Source organism: Elephantulus edwardii, unplaced genomic scaffold (assembly GCF_000299155.1).
Source record: "Elephantulus edwardii isolate Elephantulus edwardi_28Jun2011 unplaced genomic scaffold, EleEdw1.0 scaffold00059, whole genome shotgun sequence".
Lineage (NCBI taxonomy): Eukaryota > Metazoa > Chordata > Mammalia > Macroscelidea > Macroscelididae > Elephantulus > Elephantulus edwardii.
This window is the reverse complement of record NW_006399809.1, coordinates 13,996,227-14,015,829: the sequence shown is the minus strand read 5'-3', so window position 1 is coordinate 14,015,829 and position 19,603 is coordinate 13,996,227. Positions and strand designations below refer to the sequence as shown.

At 40.3% G+C, this 19,603-nt stretch overlaps 1 protein-coding gene across 2 annotated transcripts in view; it reads left to right on the top strand.

Moving 5' to 3' along the window:
• The window catches only part of BMPER (BMP binding endothelial regulator), a 372,831-nt gene that overhangs the window by 201,753 nt on the left and 151,475 nt on the right, over nucleotides 1-19,603 (top strand). For both annotated transcript variants that reach the window (XM_006887599.1, XM_006887600.1), the window contains 4 exons: nucleotides 3,183-3,282; nucleotides 12,837-12,946; nucleotides 16,007-16,147; nucleotides 18,660-18,764. In XM_006887599.1, coding sequence (XP_006887661.1) covers nucleotides 3,183-3,282; nucleotides 12,837-12,946; nucleotides 16,007-16,147; nucleotides 18,660-18,764 — 456 coding nt within the window. The remainder of the gene's footprint in view (nucleotides 1-3,182; nucleotides 3,283-12,836; nucleotides 12,947-16,006; nucleotides 16,148-18,659; nucleotides 18,765-19,603) is intronic.

The window sequence follows — 19,603 nt, the reverse complement described above, 5'->3', positions numbered from 1 at the left end:
TAATGTAAAAACAACACAAGAGCCTTTTGTGGCATTGTAGCCTGTTCTCTTTTGGTTTAGGGTAGAATCCAATATTAAAGAGGCTTAAAAAGAACAAATATTTAAAAAGACATGTAACATGCCCTTCTTTTCTAGGCTTTCCCACCAGAAAATAAACAGAAATAATGAGAATGGCCAGAGTAGGAAGAGAGGGCAAGAACACAAGGTGGGGTCCTGGGTAGTTGCCCATTCAGGCTCTTAGTGCTTGAGACACAAAGTGGTAAAGGTGTAAGGAAGGACCCTGAGGGAATCTTTCCATTGTGGGGTCCAGAGCTCTTGGAGATGGGAGTTACTCATTCCTTGAGACCTCTTGAAATATGAAATACCCATTTGAGTAAACTAGTACCTACTGGCTTAGTGGTGTGGAGTTGTGCTGCCAACCCAAAAGCATGTAGTTTGAATCCACCAACTTCTCAACGGGAGCAAGATGGGCAGTCAGTCTCCTTCCCTGCCATTTAGCTGCTGAAGGATAAGCTAAGAAATGGTTCTGACGCAGTGATTTGTAACAGTAACAAGTACTTAGAGGCCAGGACATTAGTTTCTAGTCCAGACCTCACAGAGGCCACCAGAGCTTTCTCAATAGAGAGGCAGGCGGCCTCCTCCCATTAAGGTTTACAGCCTTGTACATCCCCATGGTCATTTTGAGTCACACCTGTTGGGGTTTTATTTTTGAATGAACTATTTTCAGGAATTATGGTGGTGGTGTATGTTAAGTATTACATTGCTAATAGAAAAGTCAGTTGCCCAAATCCAATAGCTGCACTTCACAGGAGAAAGATGGGAATTCTCCTTCCCCCAAGACTTACAGCCTTAGAAGTCTAATGGTGGGATATCATGAGTGAAAATCTACTTCATGGCTGTGAAGTTAGTTGTGGGGGTTGGTGGTCTATTTAATTAAGTTCATCAATTTAAAAAAATGATCTTAATGATTCATAACGTTCATAACAAATCATATTGCCTGGTATAGTTTTCGCATCAGTCTTGTGAAGTTTTTAGGTATAAATCCACTGGAAAGTTCACCCTCCACTTCCCCACATAGCTTTCTCAATATGCAGCTACAAATTGTTGAGGCTGAATAAAACAAATGCTTCTGTTAAGGGGGAATCTTTGAGCTCCCAAAAAGGGGAAACTGTTCATTGAAGGATTGGACAGTCAAATCCATCCACAGGCACCGTTGAAGAAAGACCTGGTGGTGTATTTCCAAAAAACAGCCCCTGAAAATTGTGCACAGTTCTGCTCTGGCACGTGTGGGGTTGGAATACACTTGTGGTGGTGTTCCATCAAAGGAAAGAGAGAGTTGGCCTGCTGTACCTTCTTATTCCAGAGACAGAGATATACGGAGGAGCACAGGAAGGACCTTAATGGGGCGGACAATTAGACTAGTGCAAAAGGTCCATGTGCTGAGGGTTAGAACGACTTGTATAAATATTTGCAGCCCCACAAGTTCATCCAGAAGTCTCGCCTGCTAGTCCTTCTAGTATCGTCACCAACCCAATTTGCCTTGCGCTATTTTAAGACACCTTGATGGCCTAATGCGGTATATACTGTAAGGGTGGCAGTTGGAACTTGCCACGGGTCTTTCATGGGAGAAAGATGAGACAGTTCCCTGCTGTTAAAACTTCTCCACCAGGGTAAAAAGGGAAGCCATAGACTTGGAAAAAGTGTTTGGTAATGACATGCCAGATAAGGAACTTATATCTAGAATTTATAAAACACTTGAGCACCACAACAAGATAAAGGTAAATAATCCAATAGAAAAATGGGCACAGGATATAAACAGATACTTCACCAAAGAAGACATTCAGATGGCCAACAAGCACATGAAGAAATGTTCGAAATCCCTATCTCTAAGAGAGATGCAAATCAAGACAACTATGAGATATCATCTCACCCCAGTAAGAATAGCAAAATCTAACAGAACAGCAAGAAACAAATGCTGGCGGGGTTGTGGAGAGGCTAGAACTCTTATTCACTGTTGGTGGGAGTGTAAAATGGTGCAACCCCTGTGGAAGGTGGTGTGGCGCTTTCTCAAAAAGTTGGAAATAGAGATATCATTTGACCCAGCAATTCCACTACTGGGAATATACCCTAAAGAGACCATAACCACCATTCAAGCAGATATATGCTCACCCATGTTTACTGGGGCTTTGTTCACAATAGCAAGGAGTTGGAAACAACCTAAGTGCTCATCAACAAATGAATGGATAGAGAAGCTGTGGTATATTCACACAATGGAATACTACTACACTGCATTGAAAAATAAGGAACTCATGCAATATTATTCAAAATGGGTGACCCTGGAGGACATTATGCTGAGTGAAATATCTCAGTCAGAAAAGGGCAAAAACTGCATAGTGCTATTGCTGTAGAATGGGACTGACATCAGGGGTAAGAATGAGAAAAACTGGTTGAATCATGTATACTGCATTGAAACTGATGAGGGAGAGAATAGTTTAAAAGGAATATATTTTAGGGCATTATGATTATCATAAGACTTTGGAATGAAGGTTGCAGAGTGGAGTATACTTGGGGTGGGGGTGGGCAGGTATGGGGGGATTGTATACCAATGAAGGAATTTTTCTTTTACTTTTCAAAGAGAAGAGCGAACTGGAGGTAGGGGTAGGGTGGGTGGGGAGAAAAATGCAACAAGGAATGAATGGAAACCCAGAATCTCTGTAAATGTTCATTGAAATAAAAAAATAAAAAAAAAAGATTTACCATATCAGAGAGCTGATGGAGCATCACCATGAGTTAGAATTGATTCCATGACTGTGGGCTTGATTATCTTTTGCTTAAACAATCTTAATACTGAAGGTCCCACATCTCTCTCAGTTAAACTACAGCAGTAGTTTCCCCTAGACCTGCTCCAGCGCCAGTATTGAGGTGGGAAAAATGATGATAAAAGATGGTGGTGGGTCGAAGGTGGGGAGTGGAATGTACTGTTGAAATCTGCTCTCTAAGGGCCACGTTTTTAAGGTCTGCAGGGAAAATTAAAGGATGCGTGGGAGGAAGTGCATGGCCTTGAGCAGTCCTTACTTACATGATATTGTAGAGGTTTTGAGGTGTGTTTTGCATGTCTTAGATATGCTATATGTTTGCACTTACTTTTCTAAGTGTCCTTTTCCCCCTTCTCTCTTCTTTAGGGAGGCAGGACACAGTGCATGAGAGAAGTCTGTCCCATTCTCTCCTGTCCTCAGCATCTCAGTCACATTCCCCCAGGACAGTGCTGCCCCAAATGTTTGGGTGAGTGACCATATATATTTCAAAGAACAACATGAATTCTCCTTCAAGTTTCTGCTGGTCATGTTCATCTGCAATGCAATCTTGACCTCTCAAGTTGACCTAGTTCATGGTTTGTTAGAGTGGATTGTCTCTTCTGATTACCAGGGATAAGGTATGTGCAGGGTGGGCTCTTTTTGAGACCTTCGCAAATGTAGCTTCTCTGTTCTCTTTCCTTGTGTCTATAAGCTTGAGCAATCAGACAGCCTGGGATAAGTAGTCTTTTTGAGTGAGAACAATATTAAACAACTTGCCTTTAATTAAGTATGTATTTGCTCTCTAAAAGTAATATTACTCTGTATTCTTTCATATTTATTTCCAAAGATTTAAAATAATTTTTAATAATAATCATATCCTCATGTATATGCCCAGAGACAAGAAGTATGAGAAAGAATGATGAATCTAGGCAACAGAGAAAGAGTATTCACTATTTCTTCATTAAGAATTTATTACATATTAAGTACCATGTTAGAGCCCCTGTGTTGTGAAGATAGTTAACATGTTCCATTACTAACTGATCAGTTGAATGCTGAGTCCTCCCACAATTACCTCAGAATAAAGGCCTGGAAGTCTACTTCTGAAAAATCAGCCATTGGAGCCTGGTTCTAGTCTGGTGCTCATAAGGTCTCTATAAGTCAGAATTGACTCAGTAGCAACTGATTTTAGGCACCATGTTAAGTTTTATATGCTTCCTCCATTTAATATTCTCAAGAAGATATAAAATATGTGTACTGAATATATAATTATTGTATGCAATAGGTTATTATTATGTTCTATTGAGTGGACTTACAGCAACCCGTGTACCCTAGAATAAAGCTGTCCCCAAGCTCAACAGTCTCTTTGTGCTTAAATGCATTGTTGCTGCATTTGTATTGGTTCATCTCATTGAGAGGCTTCCTATTTTTGCTGACACATGATGTCCTTCTCCAGGGACTATCCTCATCTGAGAACATGACCAGCATATGTGAGATGAAGTCTCTCCATCCATGCTTCTAAAGAGAACTCTTGACTGCGTTTCTTCCAAGACAGCTTTGTTTGTCCTTTTTATAGTCTTTGGTATATTAATTTTCTTTACATCACAACCTAAAGCTTCAATTCTTTTTTGGTCTTCCTTCTTCAATGTCAGGGAGTTGTGAGGGCATGATTATTGGACTGCTAATGGAAAGGTTTGATCTGAATCTACAAGCTCCTCCACAGGGCAAAGATGAAGTTGCCTGAAGCTATCATTATTTACAGTGTCTGAAACCTGAGTTGAAATATACTTAATAGTAGTGGGTTTGGATTTATGTACTATATATAGGTGCTACTATTATTTTGGGAGCTCAGGTGGCCTAGTGGTAAAGTGCTGTGCTGCCAACTCAGCAGATGGTTTGAAACCACTGGATGTTCTGAGGGAGAAAAATGAGCAGTCTCCTCTCTTGAAATTTATCACCTTTGAAAACCCCAGTGGAGGATAAGCTGTGAGTGAGTTCCAATTTGACAGCACATAAAAACACTATTTGGTTTTATTTTCATGAACAGGAAATAGATTTCCTAGAAGACATACAGCCAGCAAATTAGGGATCACAAGACAGTGTGATTCTCTAACCTACTCCAGCTCTTTCTCTGGTGTCATGAAAGGGAAGCACGTTGCCATCTACAAAGATGAAAACTGTGTTGGGGAGTCTCTAGAGCCTGCAATGTTCTGGGGTTTGTATATTATCATTTTGTCAACTTCATAACGATACCAAGGCTCTTGAGCTGGGAGTTTCTGTTGTTTGGTGATATTGTGTTGATTTTGACTGATGGCGACCCTTTGTACAACAGAATAAAATGCTTCCTGTTTCTGCACCTCTCAGTCATTGCTATATTGATCAGATCATTGCAGCTATTGCATCAGTCTTCCTATTCAGGAACAGGTAATGTTTTTCAATTGAATTAGATCTTTATTATATCTCGTAGTAGTGTTCTGTTGTTTTCTTTATAAGAGTCCTTTGTATCTCCTGTTAGGTTTATTCCTAAATGTATAACCTTTGGGTTGACTACAGTAACTTGGGTTTCCTTTTTCATGCTTTGTTACTATAGAGAAGTCCAATGGATTTTTGTTTGTTGATCTTGTAACATGGAACTCTACTAAATTGGTCTACTGTTTACATTATTATATCAGCTCTTTTTAGAGATAGCTTTACCACCTTATTGCCAATTCAGTTGTATCTTAATTCCTTTTCTTGCCTTCTTGACCTGACTATAACTTTCAATATATTATTGAACAGGAGTGGGGATAGGAGACTGTCTTGTCAGGGACCAGTCCTTTTTCACAAGGGGAATGCCTTTAGTTTCTTCCCATGGCGTATGATGTAAATTTGGTTTGATGTATATAACTTTTCACTATGTTAAGGAAATTCCCCTCTATCACTATTTTGCTGACTGTTTTAATGAGGAAGGGTATTGGACTTTGTCGGAAGTCTTTTTTGCATCTCTTGATAGGATCATATGTCACTGCTGGTCATGCTCATCCACCAGGTTACCTTGACATCTCAAGTTGACTCAGTTCATGGTTTTTTAGAGAGGATTATCTCTTCTGATTACCTGGGATAAAATATGTGCAAGGTGGGCTCATTTTGAGACCTTCAGAGACATAGCTTCTCTTTTTTCTTCCCTTATGTTTTGTTCTTGTTTTTTGCTTTGCTAATGTGATGAATTGCATTAATTGTTTTTCTTATGTTGAACCATCCCTGCATTCCTGTTATGAATCCCACTTGGTATAACAAATGAATATTTTTTATATACATTTGGATTCAATTAACTAGGATTTTGTTAAGTATTGTTGCATCAATATTCATGAGATATATTAATCTACAGAGTTCTTTTTTGTGTGTGTGAAATCTTTGCATAGTTTTGGTATTAGGGTTATGCTTGCTCCACAGAGTGACTCTACAAGTATTGTACAACCAGGAAATGGTAAAATCCTACTTCATGTCCCATGTGAAGAATTCTGTACACCTATGTTCATAGCAGCATCATTAATAATAGCAAGAAAATGGAGACAGTAAAAATATCCATCAACAAATGAACAGATTGAGAACTTGTGGTATATTCACACAATGTAATTCCATGCAACAATAAGGAGTAATGATTTCATAAAATATCACATAACTTGGAAGAGACTAGAGAATATTAAGCTGAGTTAAATAGCTCAGTCACATAAAGACAAACACTGTAAGACCACTATTGTGAAAATGGTAGAAATCTTCACGAGACATGTATGAATTTTCAAAAGGGAAAAAACAGAAAAGGCACAGAAGAAGTGAAAGAGGAAAAATCAGTAAGATAGTAGACATTAGTGGATGTGAGTGGCTTGTAAATGAATATGATAGATTCCATGAGAACTTGAACAGAAGGGAGGATAATAAGCATATGTTGTTATGTGCCATCGAGTCTCTTGCAATTCATAGTGATCCTATGCTCAATAGCTCTGAAGCCTGCCCTATCTTGAGCCAGTTCCACTGTATCTGACACACCTGTCCCCATTATGGTAATCCATCTCATTGAGGATCTTCTTTTCCTGCACTGTCCCTCCACCCTTCTAAGCATGATGTCTTTCTCCAAGGACTGATTCCTCCAGACAACATGCCCAAAGTATATGAGACAAAGCTTCAAATCTTTGCCTTCAAGGAGCAACTTGGTTTCACCCTCTCTGGGAAGACCTATTTGTTCTCTTGGTGGTCCATGGTTATGTTCAGTACTCTCCTCCAGCAACACAGCTCAAACACATCAATTCTTCTTCTGTCATCCTTAGTCATTGTCCAGCTAAGCTATGTTGATTCATAGCGAGTAATTGCGAAGACCATGGACTGTATCAGGCACAGTTTATAGTCTCCAGACTGACATCCTTGCTCTGCAACACTTTGGAGAGGTCCCAGACAGCAGATTTTCCAAATGCAATTTGTCTTTTGATATTCTGACTGCTAGCGCCAAGAGTGTTGATTGTGGAAGCACGCAAACTGAAATTGTTAACAATCTCAGTCTCTTCTCCATCTATCATGATGCTGACAACTGGACCAGTGGTGAAGATTTTTGTTTTCTTGATATTGAGCTTCAATCCACAATGTAAACTGCAGTCCTTGACCTTCTACACCAAATGCTTCAGTTCCTCCTCAGTTTCAGCAAGCAAGGTTGTATCATCTGTATAAAATATATATCAATATTAGTTGCTTATATAAAATATAATTTACATGAATGATTGTAGAAAACACAGTATGCATAAATAATTGTAAGTAAACCAATTTTAAAAAATTACTATTTTGCCAAGACTTTATCTGTGAATACTTCTCTAGTTATTGCTTCCATTTGAGCTGCTGACTCATGTAATTTACTTTTCATACTCTTCCATGAGCCATCTCTTCCTTTTTCACAGCTTGCTCTCCCCCAACTCCAAACATTTTTGTTCATTTATTCTTATAATTCCTATATTTCATCATGTTGTTCTTGTGTGTCTTTGAGTCAGAACTGACTTGTGGCTGACCTTCCATTGAGTTTTCAGAGGTTGAAAATCACAGAGGAGGAAATTGTGCATTTTTCTCTTAGGGCGCAGCTGGTGATTTAGAACCATTTGCCTTTGGGTTCATAGCACAACTCCTACTGTTCAGCCACCAGAGCTCGTATACCATGGACTGCCAAGAGAATACACAAATCTGTCCTGGAAGAATTGCAACCAGAGTGCTCCTTAGAACAAGGATGCTGAAACTTCATCTTACTTGAGTATCTGGTTAAGAAAAGCTTGTCTTTGAAAAAGACATCACGCCGGGAGCTCTGGTGGCCTAGTGGCAAGAAGCTGCACTGCAATCCCAGAGGAACACGGTACGAATCCACCAGATGCTCTGCTGGGAAAGGAGGGACAATCTCCTCCTGTACCAGTCAGATCTGATTTGACGGTACACGCACACGCACAAATAATAAAATAAAACTTGCAAAAAAAAAAAAAAAAAGAAAAAGACATCACACAGGGAAAAACAGTGGGTAAACCAAAGAAAAGAAGACCCTCAACAAGATGAACTGGCACAGTGACCGATGGACTTGAGCACAGTGGAGAGTACGAAGATGGTGTAACATAGGACAAGATTCCAACAGGTGGTTCTGGGGTCACTATGCGTCATAGTTGCCTGGATGACCTCTCACAACAACAGTTAGAATAGTATAACACAAAAAAATGAAAAACAATAAACTTAAAAAAATAAAAGAATAATATAACCATGTCCTAAGACCTATGTTTCTACATTTAAATAGGCAAATATATGCATTTTGTTCAACTAAGGCCTTTTTCTTCCCTTAGGATTTGAATAACTCATCACTTAAAAACATTTACCTTCATGCTAATGTACACATAGTTGTTAAAGCAAATATTAAATAGATATTCACTTAAAATCACAAATTTTAAGGTGGTCTGTTGGTTAAGGAGTTGTACTGCCAACCCAAAGGTAAGAGGTTTGAATCCACCAGCTGTTCCACGGAAGATGGACAGCCTCCTCCCCTGCAATTTATAGCCTCTGAAAATCTGCTGCAGGGTTTTCTGTGAGTCAGTTCTGACCCCTCAGTACATAACAGCAACCTTCATTTGTAAAACTTACGTAAAATACTAACTGAGCAGAGGAGACTTTTTTAGACATGCCCGATTAAAGACATTTTTACTTTGTGTGTGCTTCTTGAGTTGCCAATGTGTGTTCGTGCTCCTGGAATTAAATGAGCAAGATTACTGTGGTAGAAACAGTCCTGCTGGGATCCAAAGTATTAGTAGGTTTCCATCTAAGTGGGACAGTCGTGACGAGAGGGGTGGGCAGGTGGCATTCCAAATTGGCCTTGAGATAAGTAGGCTTGATGAATGCTTTGAAGCTGGTATTAAGGACACACTGAGTCACCACAGATCTCCTCATGTCAGTGATGGTTGTTGTATTGAATGCAGGTTTTCCTGTCCACTGTGGTCATAATACACACTCTAAAAGGAACAGTAAGCCTCAGGAAAGTGGAAAAAAAAAAATCATAGTTTTCCCAAGTGAAAACAGCTTAAAATTAGGCTCTACGTGGAGTCTCTTGTTCACTCCGTTGAATGTTTTATTTCATTTGGGCTGGGATGATTTTGGGATTAAGGTAAGATTTGATGTTTTCTGGGGGTGAAAAGAAACATCCATTTAACAGAAGACAGAAAGGAAAAGGCACACAAACAAGTGAGGCTGCCTTGATGCTGAAATCTGAGGCCTAATTAGACTTTTGGCTGTTTTTGACAGATTTGCTGTTGATTTCCCCTTGCTGAGAACTAGTTCACATAGCATGTCTCCATTGTTTGTATTACAACATTCTCTTATTTTGATCCTCATTTCAACTGTACATGGAGAGTCCAGAGACCTCTCAGGGTGACCTAACCTTAGGTTCTGTTTTGAAATGTGAAGATGATACAGGATCAGGCAGAGTTTCATGGACTGTCAGGCGTCTATCAACAGTAACTACCCCTCTAATGATAGTATGGCCCGATGGAGTGGTGGCTCAGAGATTCAAACGTGGGAGACATGGGTTTGTTCAGTTGCTGGCCATTGTATCTCTGGCACAGCCACCACTTTTCTATCCTTGGAGGCTTGTGTGCTGCTGTAATGTTGAATAAGTTTTGACAGAGCTTACAGACTCTTCCCAGTCTGAACTGGGACTGACATGGTGAACTCTTTCTGAAACCAGAAGAAACGTAGAGTTTACCACAGTCTGATGTTATCCCATCGTGTTGATGACGTAAAACTGGGCAGTGTTTCATTCTGATGCACCAAGTGTGGTCATGAGTTTGTGCTGATTTGATAGCAGTTGACAACATAATGATAATGCTTGTTATCTGCCACTTAATGGGAACATTTACCTAGTGCAAGTACTGTGCTAAGAGCTTTCCACTATTATTTTTTTCCTGCAAAATTTGTTTCATCGAAGAATAATTTATGCCATTGGGCACATGTGTTCTGTTAAAGTGTCTGTTAGTTTGAGCATTTATTCATTCAGGCAGTAGTCTTCAGAGCGGTAAAACACCCGAGCCAGTGCTGGAGTCAGTTCTGACTCCTGGTGACCCTCTATCAGGTCTCTGAGGCTATATAATTGGTCAAGAGAAGAGCCTGCCCAACTTCCTCCCATAGAGTCCCTAGTGGATTTGAACCCTTGGACTTTCAGTTTACAACACTACATATACCAATATGGTTTCTTATTTAGTGCTATACCAGTTATAAAAGAAGAGCAAAGTCGGAACATATGAAGGTACATTCCGTTTAAGAGATGAAAAGTTGCAGAAGCTGTAAAGAAGGCATATTTTGGTTGAAGGACAGGAGACAATTGACTATGCCTCCTTTACCCCTTTTTCTGTCTTTTGCTGAAAGGGATTTACGTGAGTCCCATATAGATAAAAGATAAGAAAACATAAAGCAAAATGCCATAATATTTTTGTGGGTTTTTTGGGGGTTTTTTTGCTCAATATTTCTTTTTTTAGTTTGTTATTATTATTAATAATTTTAATGAAAATTTACAGAGATTTTGGATTTCGATTCATTCATTGTTGCACTTTTCTCCCTGCCTAGTTACAAATAAAGAACAAAACTAATTTTATTTTTAAAACTAGTATATTTAAAAATTTGAATAATTGTTTTTCACACCACTTCCTTTCCATTTCCCTAATACCCCACACATCAAATTGTGCAACCACGTGATTAGTCCTTCCTCCTCCCCCCTACATTCACACCCCTCTGCTTCTACCCTCCCCCCCTTGGATCCTCATACTCATTCTACAATAATGGTTCTATACAGTATTTGTCCTTGTGGTACTGAGTTAGTTCACTCAGTATAATGCTCTCAAGTCCTTCCCAGGTTAGGTAGTAATTTACAAAATTGTTACTCCTGCATGCTGCATATTTTTTTTAATTAAAGAGGGAAAAACTCATCTTTTGATCGATATAAAGATGATAGTGTTTATAACGGTAAAAAAGACTTCACTGTCATTTCTATAGTAAATAGAAAAACAGAATTGCTTAGTACTATTTCTTAAACTCTAATGTGCTATAGTCATAGTTTTAATTCAACTGAAGTGACTTAGTAGAATAGTCTAATCATATTATTTAAGCTGTCCATAGTTTTCTCATGCTTTACAATGACTATTTACTGTAAGAGAGAAAACATAAGGAAAGATGGACTTTTGATTTTTTCAGGCAAACCTCTAATTTAGGATTTAAATTCTCAGGACATTTAAGTATCTCAGGACCTGGTGAGAGCAAAGAAGACTTACCTTGGTCAAGATAGTCACACTTGTAAGATGGAGAGGGTAACTATTTGCTAACCAAGATTTGGAAATACTGTAGCTGGAGGTGGTTATGGATTATTAGGAAGAGGCATTACTGATGCCGTTTTACCATCATTTACCATCTCATGCCATTTACCTGGGAGAAAATATCTAGGAACAGCTTGATGCCTGATTGGTTGTGTTTGAGTTAGCCTAACTGCACAGACCACTATGCTATTTCCATGGCTAGGACACTTCTGCATCAGTTCCTCCTTGCTTACTCTAGTTCTTCCTTAAGAAGTATTGATGCTTCCTTCACTTCACCCACCGATACCCACTTTATGGGTAATTTTATTTGGCATTTAAGATGCAGCCCAAGTTTCACAAGTCTTATGAGACCTCCCTTTCTCTGGATTTGAGGTTTATTTTTTCCTAAGTGTTCACCACATCAGTTCATTGAAGGCCTTTGGTTGATGTTTCTCCCTGGTTGGTGGATTCTCTTTGAGGACTGTTGTGTACAATGGTTCACTATAGTGAGCACTTCTTAAAGGCTTTTTTTTGACATATAGGGGTGAATGTGTTGATTAAACTCTTATAACCAAAACTCTAAATGAATAACTCTTGGGAATCCCTTTGGGAACATCTGATCTAGAGCTATTATTAATATATTTTTTTATGTTTTATACTGGTTTACTTATAAAGTTCTAACACATTGTTTTTCACACCAGATCTTTTCCATTTCCTTCACCATCACCCCCACCAAGCAAATCGTGTGACCCTATGATCACCCCAACCCCTGCCCATACTCCCTTTGGATCTTCATAGTCATTCTACAATAATGGTTTTATCCAGTATTTGTCCTTGTAGGACTGAGCTAATTCACTAAGCATAATGCTCTCTATTTCCTCCCAAGTTAGGTAGTAATCAACAAAATCCTTACTCCTGCTGCTGTGTAGTATTCCACTGTACCATAATTTCTCAAGCCATTCAGTTGTAGTTGGACATCTGAGCTGTTTCCATGTTCTTATGATGGTGACTAGTGCTGCTATGAACAGTGGTGTACAAGTCTCCATTTGTGTCTCAGTGCTCATTCTCTCAGCATATATTCCAAGCAGTGGAATACTTATTTTTGTGCACCTGATATACCAGGATTTGTGACAATGCTGTCAGCTCTGTGCTGTAATTGCTGTTCAATTACATGGGACATTCCTAACCTTGCCTCTGCTGTGTTCTTGCTTCCCTCTAGGTCAGAGGAAAGTGTTCGACCTTCCCTTCGGGAGCTGCCTCTTTCGCAGTGATGTCTATGACAATGGATCCTCATTTCTCTATGATAACTGTACAACATGCATCTGCAAGGTAAGGCAGCCCCGGAGGGCTGCTGCCAGACTGTGACTGCTTGTCAGTTTAGCCAGAGGGGATGACGTGCTATTGGGAAGCAGCATTAGCCCTGCCATTTTCAAGATGAACTCAATAAGCCAGTGGTGACCTAGTGATAAGAAGCTGCACTGCAATCCTGAAGGCACATGGTTCGAATCCACCGGCTGCTCCATGGGAGAAGGGTTAGCAGTCTCCTGTGCAATTAACTTCCTCTGAAAACTTGTGGAGGGTCAGCTATGGGTCGGTTCTAACTTGATGGCACACAGCAACCATTCTGTAGTGAGCTCTGGTGGTCTAGTGGTAAGAAACTGCACTGCAATCCCAAAGACACCAGGTTCAAATCCCCCAGCTGCTCCATGAGAGAAGGATGAATAATCTTCCACTCTGCTTTCACTCTGAAAACTACTGGAGGGTCAGCTATGAGTCCATTCCTACTTGACAACATGCAACAAAAACCACTGTTCTGTGAGTGAAATCATACTCAAGGAAATCTATCTGTGTGGCTCAAATAGTAGCTCACTGAGGACAAACACATGATCTCCTGGAGTAGTCTTGAAGAATTTTCTCAAAGCGAATACATGAGGTCTTGTTCTTGGGCTGTAATTATCCAAGGCAGCTTTGTTGGCACACTTGACAATGAAGATGGCTTTCATTACATTCAAGAGAATTGAACAGCACAGATTTGTAGTGCACTACAAAAATAAACATGAGTTTAGGAAGACAATAGTTACATGACGCTCACTGTGCTGTTTCTCATGTGAGGCTTATCTCATTTTCTTCTCAAGGCACCTGGTAGTCTAATGCCTCGTAAAGAAATAATTCTGTCATTTCTGATGTGTAAAAGACACATACCACACATTCATATACTGCTTGTGCAACAGTATTGACGCACCCATGTTTTAGCATTTAAACAGAGAACTTCCAACCCCTCAGTAATGAGTTCATCCACATTGGTATGACAGAAGTGCAGTTTGGTGCATATTGGTGGCGATGGTGGTTCTGTTTTTAATAGGTAAAGAACTAGAGAGGAATCAGGAGGAAAGTTGTTCAGTCAGTTACGAATCAGTGGCTGCAATTGGGATTCAGAATTGTGTGATTACCAGAGGCATGATTTGCTCTGTAGAATGCTCTACGACTTCACAGGCTGACTGGGTAAGGGGGAACCCTCTGTTCCTTGGCAGGAAACTCAGAGGATTTCCTTAGCCTGTGGATACGTTCCTCAGGCACCTTTCCCTCCCCTGTCGTCCATTATCCTTTGCTAAACATTACCACAACTTCTGCTGGCTTTGCTTTCCTCTTCAAGTCTTCTCTTTCTCTGTAGGAGTATCACAGATTGCAGTTTCTTCATGGTGGAACTGAGTCTTTAATGGAGCATATCACTTTCCTACACCCCTTGATGGCAAGAAAGCCAAACACACAGTGGATGGGAATTAAGTTATGAATGGATCTTCTTAGAGATGAATAGGCATCGTGTGCTGTTGCTCATTAAGCTGTGTAATTAATTATACCATCAAAAGCTTGCTTTATCATAAGATGAATTCACAGCTATCTTTGAGAGATTGAGTGCTTGAAGAACCAGGCTGCAACCATAGTGGGTAATTCAGAGTAGTTTTCTGTCTAGCGCTCCTCTCTCCCGTGCTCCTCACAGTGTACGTTGCAGGCACAGGTCTCATCATTCTCAAAAGATGGCATCTTTTTACAGCTTGGGATTTGCCGATTCTTCTATCTGCAGTATTCTCACCTTCTTCTAATTTGCAAATCTAAATTAGCAAACTCCTCTTTATCCACAAGAGCCTAAGATGTTATCTTCTCCAGAGAGGCTTTCTGACTCACCTATCCATGAGCTAATATCTAGTCAGTTCTAACACAAGGCAATCCCTCCATCAGATTCCCAAGACCATATATCTTAATGAGAAGAGACTGCAGAGAAGCTGGTAGATTCGAACTGCCAATCTTTCCGCTGGCAGTCCAACACTTAACTTACTGTATATCACTAGGTATCTGACCTATATAGATAGCTAATTGTTATGTCTTCTTTCTTACACCACAACACGAATGATTTTATTTTTCATATATAATACAATTTATTTGCTTACATAATTCTCTCCTTCTTACCTTACACAGTGAGTCCCGTGAAGGCAGAAGTATACCCATCTCTGTATTTTCATTGCTTCACCTCGTGTTGTATGCACAGTTTAATGGATTCTTTATTTGCTAATTTGTGAGCACCCTTGTTTTCTTCCACTAGAAGCATGTAAATAAAGGATTTATTTCAACATTGTGAATGAATTTATAATAATTACTGTATGGTAATTATTTTATATAAATTTAACCATATCATCAGAAGTAGATGGTCTAGTATCTACTTTTGAAGATGATACCCTGAAGTTCTTTTAGGAATTACCCATGAGTTTTTAAGTTAAAGATGCGTACTTACACCTGTTGCACTCAGGGCTGATGTGACCTGGTAAAGGTCACACACTTTTGCAGAACCCTGAGACTCTCCCAGGCTTAGTTTGTTCCTTTGGTGCTTTAGTTACACAGCATGTAAAAGAATTCCATTTTGAAATAAACCATCAACTCTTAAATTTTACTATTTAATAAAAAATATTCTATCTCTTTGCCCAACTACTGCAAGGTAGCACAAAACCATGGAGGAGACCCCAAGGAAAATCGTTAGTACAGGTTATGAAAAGGTACAAAGAAGAGAAAGAAGGCACCAGGGTGGCCCATCGTAACTGGGCCTTCTTGCCACAGTGTCTAGAACAGGATCATACGTAATAACTCTTCTTCAGCATTAAATGAGGAACCTTTGAAAGGTAGAGAATATATATCAAACTCTTCATCAATGAGGTCTGGCAAATCAACAAATAAATTTTTTAATGTATAAATGACTTACTGGAATAAGTTCAAATATGACATCTATAAAATAGGTTTTAAAGGAGTCAGATGGTGGTGATCTGTTAAGGAAGGCTAATTAAGATGCCTGGTAGGGGTGGCACTCAGTTTTAATGTCTACTTTGCTTTTGGGCCCCCCAGGACTCTACAGTGGTGTGTAAGAAGAAGTGTTCCCGCCACGGTGGCTGTGAGAGAGGCAAGGAGGCCTGCTGTGAGCAGTGTCTCCTCAGGGTGCCTCTTGGCGACATTAAAGTATGCAAGTTCGGCAACAAGATTTTCCGGGTACGTCACAAACCAAGCTCATGTGAAATATCATATTGTCTTTTAACAAATGCCATATGCAATTTTGATGGCTTCCCCCCACCTTTGTTTTAGGTATGTGTGTGTGAGATATTTTAGATGTGTGTGTGTGTGTGTGAGTGACATTGTTGTTGAGCACTGTACAGTAAGAACTGACCCATAGCTGACCCTGTGGCAGGTTTTGGAGAGGCATTTAATCGAATTGGAGAAGATTGCTCATAGAGAGAATTAAGTGCAGTTAGGGGCAAGGTTATTTGAAAACCGTTTGCTCCCCCTGTTTACTTTTTATGAAATATTTTTTAGAACTATAAAAATTGCTTTTTCAAAATCTGCCTGCCCTGTGATTAGAGTTGGGCTGAAAAGGATGCACCATGGATGATGTGGCTGCAAGAGCTGCTAAGTCAGTGGGAACTGCTCAGTGATCCTTGTCAGGGCGATGACCCTGTCAAAGTCCCAGGGGTTTTATAGGCTTGCTCTTTTAGAAGCATTTACAAAGCTACCTTTTCAAAATAAGGAGCTCTGGTGGCTGAATGTTAAGGAGCCATGTTGCTAACCCTTAAAGCATGTAGTTCAAATCTACAAGTTGCTTCATGGGAGAAAGATGAGCAGTCAGTCTCCTGCTGTGCAATTTATTGACTCTAAAAACCCGCTGGAGAGTCAGGTATGGGTCAGCTCCAACTTGATGGTACGTAACGACAACACCCCCACAACCTTTTCAAAAAGTGAGACTTTCCCATCTGGCAGATATTCAGGTGGGTTTTTTCGTGACTGGAGTAAGTGGTCAGCATAGCAGGTGAGCATAACTGAGCATGCGTTGTGCCAACAAAACCCAGAGAGCTATCTGCTCACCGTCTGATAGGGCCTCCTATCCAGGTGTGATTTACCTTCTTTCCTGCGTCCTTTTAGAAGGAAACTGTAGAGTGATCAATTTAAGATTAAGGTGCAGGATTGTTGACTTTGTCCAAAGTGCCTCTTACCTAGTCCCGCTCCTCACAAATAGTTCATCAACATCTGAAGAAAAGGGGTCATTTTTATTTTGGGAGAAGGAAAGCTTGATGGCAGTTTGACCTGAGGCCCTTTGAATACTCCCAGAGGTGGAAGCTCCTAAAGCATGCTGATTTACCCAAGTGTCCTGCTTTCATAACAGAGGGAGCAGGAATGTTTAGGTTTTATGGAAACCATGAGCAAGTGACACGATGTGCCCAAGGTAAGGGGGACACCAGCTTTGAGAGCCACTCCTCTGTCATCTGAAGTCATCCGCAGTCTCCAGGATACCCTGAGGAAACAGACTCACTCTCAGCTTGAGTTGTGCACAGAACACTCCCCAGGCTCCTTGTGAGAAAGTTCCTTTAAAATGACTGTGGCGTCACATAATCTACAGAGTCATCCTTGGAACAATGATTGCTGGAAATAGTTGACCAAAGAATGTGCAATAGGTAGGTATCCTTTAAGATGATTTTTATGATTGGAGCTTTTTGCCATGACAAAAATTCTGAAAGTAGTCAGTCCTTATTATAGCTTCAAAAATGCGGGAAAACTTGTTGTCAAGGATCTTATTTGTTTCTCTGTCTTTAGCCAAATCTGTTTCATAGATCCATAAATGCAAGAGTTCTTGTTTGGTTTCAAGCTCAGCTCTGTTGCCTGTCATCACTCCCACCCACAAGGACGTGTATTCTGGCATGTCTCTGGAGCCACAGGTCTCCTGGTGCTGCCTGGGTATTTGGAAAATGCAGATTATAAATGCAATGAACCAAATAAATTTCTCACACAGTATTTTCTGGCTCAGCAAAAGCCTGTGTAAAGCATTTTGAGAGGAGAGCACCTTATCAGTGTAACACTTGCAGTACTCTGTAATATGAGCTCAACAATTTAGATAGCTTACAAATCAGCTGTCTTCCTGGGCACTAGGACTCTTTTTAATTAGACTGTTGTTACATATTCATGTCCTCTGTGGTCCAGAACAATGCCATCTCTAGGGAAAAAAAAGGCAACGAATCACTTCTGGACATCTCAATTAATTGCTGGTTCCCACAAAAGCATAAACATTTCAGTTCTAGCAAGCTAGAGAAAATGAAATTTTGTTTTTGTAGCATGTGTGAAAATTCATTTAGGACTCTGTCTTTCTCTCTCAGGGTAAACATAAGTAAACAGAGCATGAGAAGCGAGATGTAAATATGGCCTGACCAGACAATTCTTTCCATAGCCCTAATGGGGAACATGAACCCACACATACAGTGGCATGCATACGTGCACACACAGGCACACACTCTCATGCATGCACACATATGGAGACAAACGTGCTCAGGCAAACACCCAAATCCCCAGTCCTTTTCATCTGAAAGCTGATTGGTATAGATGCACACTTGAGTGTCTCAGTCTAACAATAGTGTAACTCAGTCAGTGTAAGGAAGGTTTTCCTCCCCAGAGAAGTGGCAGTGGGCTGGATTAGCTTCCATCTGCTTCACTAATAGTGAATTCTATGCTTTGTTTGCAGGATGGAGAGATGTGGTCCTCTGTCAATTGTACCATCTGTGCTTGTGTGAAAGGCAAGATAGAGTGTCGCAAGAAGCAGTGTGTCCCCATCAGCAGCTGCCCTCAGGTACAGCTTGATTTTCTCTTTACCACGATGTCTTGGGAATCACCTTGTGCATGCCATTGGCCCCAGGTCATCTTTTGAATACAGAGCCCTCAAACTCCTCAACTTCCCAAATAGCTAAATAACTTTTGCAAAGCTTGTCTGTCATTTTATTAAGATTAGCTTGGAAGGATAATAGTTCTCATGTTGTTTTAGTTACAGCTCCTGTACTCCTGGATGATTGCCAGTAGTTTTTATTTTAACATCTTTATCTCCTGCTATCAGAACCAACCCATAGCTGACCCTTTAGCTGGTTTTCAGATACAATTAATCACACAGGAGGATATTGCCCATCTTTCTCCCATGGAGAAGCTGTTGGATTTGAACTGTGTACCTTTGGGTTGGTAATGTAACTCCTTTCCACTAAGCCACAATGACTTGATGCCTTTGAGCTGTGGTGTTGAAGAAGAGTACTGAATATCCCACGGAATGCCAAAAGGACAAGATATGTCTTAGAGAGAGTGTGGTCTGAGTGCTCCTTGGAGACAAATATGACAAAGCATCATCTCACAATTCTTTGGTCATATTGCTAGAAGGGGCTATACCTTGGAGAGAGACACCATGCTTGGAAAGGTGGAGGGATGGCGAAAAAGAGGAAGTCCCTTGATGAGATGGATTGACACAGTGGCTGTGGCAGTGGGCTCAGGTGTGTTAGAGGTGATGAGGATGGCACAGGAGAGGACAGGGTTCATGTTGCTTCGATACATCCTGGACTTGACAGCACTTAGCAAGAGCAAGAACACCACCCCCTATGATAGCGACCTGTGATGACCTAGTGGTAAGGAGTTGTACTGCCAAGCCGA